The following is an 8,232-nucleotide window of genomic DNA, read 5'->3' as shown; positions in this document are numbered from 1 at the left end:
ATGCCACCTTGTGCTGTCCATGCTGCTCCCTATTGCTGTCCGTGCTGCTCCCTATTGCTGTCCGTACTGCCTCCTAGTGCAGTCCGTGCTGCCTCCTAGTGCAGTCCGTGCTGCCTCCGAGTGCAATTTGTGCTGCCACCTAGTGCTGTCTGTGCTGCCACCTAGTGCTGTCTGTGCTGCCAGCTAGTGTTGTCCGTGCTGCCACCTAGTGTTGTCATTGTCCCCAGTCATGTCTGTGCCATCGCCAGGGCTGTCCATGCCCCCCTAGTGATGTATATGCCCCAGCCCCTCCTGTGATGTATACTCCTCAGCCCCTCCTGTGACATATATCCCCAGCCCTTCCTGTGATGTGTACTCCCAATGTCTCCTGTAATTTATGGGCCCCAGCGTCTCCTGTGATGTGTATGCCCCCAGCATCTCCATACCGAGACAAATCTGGAAAAGCAGCTGTGAGAAACAAGATGATCAATATCACCAAACATCACAGCCGCACCAAAGAAGAAGCTCCAGCCACCACACTAGGGGTGAGTTAATTAATCATTTGACCAAATATACCAGGGTACTTTTCAAGTTGATAATTTTGTGCGGCCCCCAAAGGTTAGTAGGAAATTCCAAATGGCCCCCGACAGTAAAAAGGTTCCCCTCCCCTGCTCTATAGCATATACCTAAAACAGGAGGACCAAAGTACTTAATTGTGCAAAGAATAACAAAGTTTATTGATGTACAAAAAGACAAGACACATAAAAGAAAAAAATTGCCGTAATATAAAGCCATTAAAAACACCATAAATATGGGTAAAATAACCCTTCAAATGGGACAGAGAGATGGTTAAATAGCCATAGGGTATGAATAGGCTAATGCGGGCGTCACACGGGACGAGATATCGGGCGATATGTCGGCGGGGTCACGTCGTAAGTGACGCACATCCGGCATTGTTTGATATATCGTAGCGTGTGACAGCTATGAGCGACGGTGAACGAGGAAAAATACTCACCTTATCGTTGCTCGTGGACATGTCGCTCAGTTTCAAAAAGTCGTTTATTCTTCTCTGCGCCTCTTGTTCATCGTTACCGGGGCAGCACACATCGCTCCGTGTGACACTCCGGGAACGATGAACACAGCTTATCTGCGTCCGTCAATGCGGAAGGAAGGAGGTGGGCGGGATGTTTACGTCCCGCTCATCTCCGCACCTCCGCTTCTATTGGCCGGCCGCTGTGTGACGTCGCTGTGACGCTGAACGTCCCTCCCACTTCAGGAAGTGGATGTTCGCCGCCCACAGCGAGGTCGTCTGGCAGACAAGTACATGTGACGGTGGTTAAACGACTTTGTGAGCCTTGGGCAACTAATTGCCCGTGGTGCACAAACGACGGGGGCGGGTGCGATCGCTTATGCGATCGCACGACATATCGCCCCGTGTGACGCCCGCATAAGCCAATGAAGGATGTATCCTATAGGCTGTATCATGCATAAGTATATCATGTATAAACATTAGCCAATGATGGATGTATCCTGTAGGCTTATATCATGCATGAGGACATCAAAGAAGTCATGAATTGTTGTATTATGCCAAAAATCACAATTGTGCAAAAACCCAACAGGCTATAATGGATATTTCATGGAAATATAAACTGATATAGTCAGTAAAATACAAATGTGACAATAACAATAGTCACTGAAACAATAGTCACTGGTATGGGGGCTTATCTTTATGGGGATCCCCCTTTTCCTGGGACATGTAGTGCTTTTACATAAAGCACTGCCTGGCTTTCAGTGACTATTGTTATTGTCACATTTGTATTTTACTGACTATATCAGTTTATATTTCCAGGAAATATCTATTATAGCCTATTGGGTTTTTGCACAATTGTGATTTTTGGCATAATACAACAATTCATGACTTCTTTGATGTTCTCATGCATGATTTAATCCATCATTGGTTGATGTTTATACATTATATACTTATGCATGATACAGCCTATAGGATACATCCTTCATTGGCTTAGGCTATTCATACCCTATGGCTATTTAGCCATCTCTCTGTCCCATTTCAAGGGTTATTTTCCCCATATTTATGGTGTTTTTAATGGTTATATATTATGTCCATTTTTTTCTGTTGTGTGTCTTGTATTTTTGTGCATCAATAAACTTTGTTATTCTTTGCATAACTAAAGAGGGATGCTAGACCTCAGGGATAGCAAGGGGTTAAGGTGTAGTGCATTTTGTGCGGGGGAAAATTGTGAGGTGGGGTTATAGGGGTTGTGGGGCAATGGGCTTGGTCAGGGGGAGGTTTGTTGTAGTGTAGATGTATATGGCAGGTCTGTGGGGTGGGTGGTCATTCGGTACCTGCAGACATCTGGAATCGTCCCTAGACAGATTTGCTGGGGGGCATTTTGGTCTGGGAATGTGTTCGCGGTGCCAATCGTGTTAGCCTCCCTGGCGGTGGAACTTTAGGATCGGGGAGTGGGTGATAGGTTGGCCAGAGGCCATGATATAATTGCAGTTTGTGGATAAAGGCGGCGTTGTGTATAGGGTCTGGTGTTGCTTTCAGCGGTTGAATGCCGAGTTTCAGGGAAGTGGTTGGCGTTGGACATTTGGTTGGTGCAGGGTTTGTCGGAAGGTCCAGGGTTATGGTGTCACTGAGTCTGGTGTAGTGAGGGGTGCGTCCGGATTCCTTTGGGACTTCAGGACAAATCAGGGTTGCCTTCCTTTCAGTTTAGGGGGTGTCGTTGGATCTGCATTATAGTGGCAGAATGGGTGAGAATTTCGTGTCTCATCTTTGGAGTGGGGCAGCGGTAGTGGCTGCTGGTCTGGGGGGCTCTTAAGGTGCGTACAATTGGTTGGGTTCAGTTGGCTAGCTATGTATGGTATGGCAAACTTTATGTGGCATATGGGTCGTTTGGTTTGTACCCCGAAGTCGGAGGTGTGTCCTGTTACTTTATGTATTTGGAACTTCCCCTTTTGGGGTGGGGGCGTTTTAGCACGTTGGTAAAATTAAATAATTCCCTTCAGGCCAGTGCTTGCCTTGATGGACAGCAGTTCAATGTCGCCAGGGAGGAGGGGAAACTTTAGTGTATGGTAATGGCCCTGAAGTGGGTATTTGAGGACTGGTGCTATCACGTAGGTTGGATGGACCACCGGATGTTTTGGTACTACACATGGGTGAGATGTTCTTGGACCAGGGTGTCCAGGGACTTGATCCAGGACATCAAGCTTGTCTGCCTTGGGCCCTTGTCTTCCCGCCCGGGTATTGTGCTCGTGTTGTCGTATATAGTGGCTCACTTGTTCTGGAGGTATGCACAGTTGGGTGACAGGGCACGTTTTTTAAAAAACTACCACAGGGTTTTTGATGGTGCGGTGCATATGGGCGGAGCAGTGGTGCGGCACTGGGTTTTGGAGTCTCTATCTGGTGAGTTGTGAGGTTCAATGGAGTTCATTTGAGCCCATTTGGTATTGCCATTGAGATATTGGCGTACTTGGGAGGCCATAGTGAAGGCCCTGGTTGATCTTTGGTGGCGGGACTCGCACTTACAAGGTATCATACAAGCTCCCTGTGGCAGAAAGGAGGGGGTATTTGAAGTCGGTGGATTGCACAAAAAGCGGAGGGTAACCCAGTGCAGGAACGGGTTAACCCTGGTAGTGCAGTGGTATACTTGGTTAAGGTGGGTCCCTGTTGTGCTGAGTCTCAGCAGAATATGTTAATTTGGGTCCCTGCTTGGCTGGGTTCCAGCGGGACATTGCTTGGGCCACACTCGGCTGGATGTCCTTGAACTGGTGTGGTGCGGCTGAGAGCACGTGGTGGAGCTGGTGTTGCAATCATGTACAACCGGACTCTTCACTCCCCCCCCCCCCCCCTTTGCTGGTGGTTTTATGGAGTTATTACTATGTTTATGGATGATATGTTACTGATTGTTTGTTGTTAATAAACGGGGCTGTTGTGGCCTTTTACATCCAATGTCACACAGTCTTTGTGTTTTATTTTAGTTTACGAAATTGGAAAAGGTGTTTTTTTGGGCTAGGGTTAGTATAGCAATGCAAATCCGTCAGTTAGTCTTTCCTAAGTCATATATCCATGTTCTGTCTTACCTGGTGGCTGAAATAGGAAATGGGCCATTGGTTGACATGATGTCTAGAAGGTCTCCTCTGCTGAGATATTCCATGACGTAGAATAAGTAGTCCTGTGATAAAGCAGGGGAGATAATAGGTGTTACTGGTATAGTCTAGATATGAGTCACTGGTGGTAATGTTCTAATACATGTAATACTATGGTAATGTCCTAGAAGAACATTGCATGGCCATATGGACAGGCATTCATAGAATATATAGAAATCTCAGAGCTGTTAGATTGTGAGCCTTTCACATAGCTACATAGGTTGAAAAAAGACCTTGGTTCATGTAGTTCAAACTTCCTCCACCAATTATACATTTTGTAACTAAATCATTTATAACCGACAATGTTGTGTGCACTAAGGAAATCATCGAGTCCAGATATAAAAGTTGTGATAGTGTCAGCCATTGCTACCTCTTGTGGTTGGGCATTGCAGTGTGAATGCTCTAACTGTAAAGAACCCTTTCCTATTTAGCTGCCGTAATTACCTTTCTTCCACTCACAGAGAGTGCCCCTAGTCCTTAGTAATGTCTTTGGAAGGAATAAGTCATGTTCCAGTCTTTTGTATTCATACATATAAACGAGATCTCCTGTGAGAAGTCTTATTTTATAAGCTAAAAAAATCCAACTTTTCCACCTCTCATCATATGGGAGTCGTCCATTCCTTGCAATAATCTAGTTGCTGCCTTTGAACAGACTAACTTCTGAACATCATTTTTAAAATGTGGAGCCCAAAAGTTAATCCCATATTCCAGATGTGGCCTTACAAGTGATATATATAGGGGTAACTATAGAGGGGTACGTATAGGAGTACTTATGGAGGGATTACCTGGGACTGGAAGGTGGCAAAAGCCCGAGTAATGAATGGACTCTTCCTAGTCATCTCCAGGACCTGTCGTTCTATCAGGATCTCGTCTCTTGATATATTAAGTAGCAGCCTCTTCTTCACCATCTTCACTGCCACTTGTTGTTGGGAGGCCTTATGTGTGGCCAACATGACCTGGAGGATACAAAGCATTAGAACTGGAGGAAAGGCCCGTCCATGAGACGTGACGAGAAGATGTGAAGCAGTGATGTTCCTAGGGTCATATTACTACTCCACATCACGCATGAGGAAGACGTCACCACAATTCCTAATACTTACTTTACCAAATCCGCCCTCTCCAAGGAGTTTATGGAAGGTGAAGCTCTCCAGTCCAGTCACAATGATGGGAGATTCAGCTGGGGTTGTCCCTGATGGAGAGAGGAGAAATAAGATGTATTATTCCTATATAATTCTAATGTGGCCTCCTATAGCAATTACAACATGGGGTAGAACAATATTAGAATCAAAGAGAAAAGGCACAAAAATCATTATAGGTGGGGTATTCTAAAGGTTCATAATCCCATCAATTACTACATTGGGGCTATTGGCTCTCGGGGTCTTATTTCTATACTCACCTGACAGCTGCTCAGTGTCAGCTTTGGGGAACCCACTGGATCCATCATCAGCTTTGTCCCCCATCGCTTCTCCCCTTTTCCTCTTGCTCTCGATACTCTCTTGTATCGGGCTTCCAGGTCTTTTTGCAGCCTTGATAAGGCTTTGGTTGGTGCCATCTTTTTCATCCTCTGATGTTTCCGGTCTCCTTTTTTTTGGCACCTCATCTATGCTTTCTCCCTTTCTCTTCCTCAAACTCTCCATATTCAGCTCAGGTTCAGCTTTGGGAGAGACGCTGGATTCATCATCAGCTTTGTCCCCCATCGCTTGTCCCCTTCTCCTCTTGCTCTCGATACTCTGCTGTATCGGGCTTCCAGGTCTCTTTGGAGCCTTGATAAGGTTTTGGTTGGTGCCATCTTTATCACCCTCTGATGTTTCTATTTTCCTTTTTTTTGGCACCTCTTCTATGCTCTCTCTCTTTCTCTTCCTTAAACTCTCCATATTCAGCTCCATAGATGAAATTCTGGGCTGAGGAAGGTCCTGTCCACTCTGGAGCGCTCTCGGATGGCTCCTGGAACTACTCCTCTAACAGGCCTTCTATTATTCGGTATTATATTTTATATAACACTAAAATTTGCTAAGCGCAAGTAAAAATCGCCTTCACACACTAAGTGATGAAAACAACTGGACGATATTCAGGCTGCAGCAACATTCTGATGACTGTTCTATGACATCACAAAGGGATCACATTCTATAGGTCACATGACATCACAAAGGGACCAAAGTCAAAGGTCAAGTGACATCACCGACAGACCAGTGACATCGTCTGTCACTACAGGTGAACTTGCAGTAGAATATCTGTGTCTGCCTCCAGCTTTTCCCTCTTTCCATAGAAGCATATGAGCACCAACTGTCATCTCCTAGTTCAGTAATGGCAAAATCTGTACACAATAGGACTCAAAGTCATCAAGGAGTTTTTGACAGATTTTTGATGTCAAAATTCTTAAAATGTCACAAATGTTTTATGCAACTTTTAGTTCCACAAATGTTTTGTGTTTTTTCCAAGTAGGAGGAATGTGGACAGAGCTTGGGCAGAGCGGTGCATGCTCATGGCTGCCCGACAAATTCATCAGAATTTACGTGAAAAAAGTGGCAATTTTGTTTTTGCTAGAAATGTACTCCAGTCACTGACTGGAGTATATTCCTGGCAGCACACATAGAAGTCGTAAGGTACGGCAAATTCAATGAAAGGTGCACGTCTCTTATTGAATTTCCTGCATCTTGCTTCCGCGCACTGTTGGCCACTTAGTGTAAATTATATCTGTGAATTGAGAGTGAAAGATCAGTCCACGAGGAGAAGAAAGCAGGTATCTCTGAGACATATTACAAAGTTTCTTATCTTACTTGTGCTACTGATTTATGAAAATAATAATAAATTAATAAATAAAATGATGGTGACTCCTTAAGAAATGACAGTTGTGCTGCGATCCCAGTTATTTCATAGTGATTTCACATAGAGACCTATTACTTCTCTCTTCTGAGGGATGACAACAATTGAATGCAGCAGTGGCCGGCTCCCCATTCATACAGCTGATTTCACTGCAGACAGCCAAGGCCACTGGTGGGCACAGACCATCAAAGGGTCCTTGTGAAGAACAGTATATGAGACCTTTTCAGTCCAATAACTCATCATAATCCACAATTACACCTGCTTTGGAGGTCAAAATGGGCCCCCTTACATAGAGCTAGTATAGAAAATAGCAACCAAGGTTATTAAAAGAATGGGTGGAGTGCAATACCAAGATGTGTTATTAAAGTTGGGGTTATTTAGTTTGGAAAAATGAAAGCTTAGGGGCCATCTTATTACAATGTACAAATATATGAGGGGACAATACAGAGATCTCTAATAACCTTTTTACACCTAGGCCTGGGGGGCATCCACTACAGTTATATGAAAGGATATTTATTCATAATCAGGGACACAGATTCTTTACTGTAGGAGCAGTGAGACTATGGAACTCTCTGCCACATAATGTTGTAATGGTTGATTCATTACTAAAATTTAAGAGAGGCCTGAATGCCTTTCTTAAAAAATATAATTTTACTGGTTATGTCCACTTGATTCTGTGAATCTAGTCTGATTGACGTTTGTGGAGTCGGGAGGGAATCTTTTTCCCCTAATGTGGAGCTTACTATCTGGCGCATGTTGCTTTTTTTTTTTTACCTTTCTCTGGATCAACATGTTAGGTTTGATCACTTGTTAAACTCGATAGACTTAAGTCTACCTTCAACCTTAAAGGGGTATTCCCATCTTCAGAATCCTAGCCCAATATGTAGTAGGTATAATAATAATAATAATAATATTAGCAAATAGCTTTATGTAGAAATTGTCACGGACGTCTTCCGTTGTTTGGATACTTGTGACAGGTTTGGGCCTGGAACCAAAACAGACCGGAGGGCACCATCCCAGGAATCAATTATGGTGATCTCCAGTAGTACCAAAGAGACAAGGTAAATAATGGAAGAAAGAAAAGCGTACTATAAAAATGGGATCACCACATAAAGATAGAAATACAAAGTACATCTTTATTAGAGCGAAAAAAACCTCATCAAATGAACAAACAGTAAAAACATTTAAAAATGACATGAGTATACAAAAAATCTAAATGATACAAGTGCATCTCAATAAATTAGAATATGCTCAAAAAAG

General features: G+C 43.9%; 1 protein-coding gene across 1 annotated transcript; it reads right to left on the bottom strand.

Moving 5' to 3' along the window:
• Positions 1-652: 652 nt before the first annotated feature.
• LOC142286371 (uncharacterized) lies at positions 653-6,190 on the bottom strand. The gene is made up of 5 exons (XM_075333351.1): positions 5,546-6,190; positions 5,250-5,338; positions 4,935-5,105; positions 4,084-4,175; positions 653-665 (listed from the first exon to the last, which is right to left on the bottom strand). Exons 1-5 carry the CDS (start codon positions 6,033-6,035, stop codon positions 653-655), a joined length of 855 nt encoding a protein of 284 aa, XP_075189466.1. The 5' UTR covers positions 6,036-6,190.
• Positions 6,191-8,232: the final 2,042 nt, after the last annotated feature.

Source organism: Anomaloglossus baeobatrachus, chromosome 2 (genome assembly GCF_048569485.1).
Source record: "Anomaloglossus baeobatrachus isolate aAnoBae1 chromosome 2, aAnoBae1.hap1, whole genome shotgun sequence".
In the NCBI taxonomy this organism is placed as follows: domain Eukaryota; kingdom Metazoa; phylum Chordata; class Amphibia; order Anura; family Aromobatidae; genus Anomaloglossus; species Anomaloglossus baeobatrachus.
Note: the sequence above shows the minus strand (reverse complement) of the source record. Positions and strands in the feature narration are given on the sequence as shown.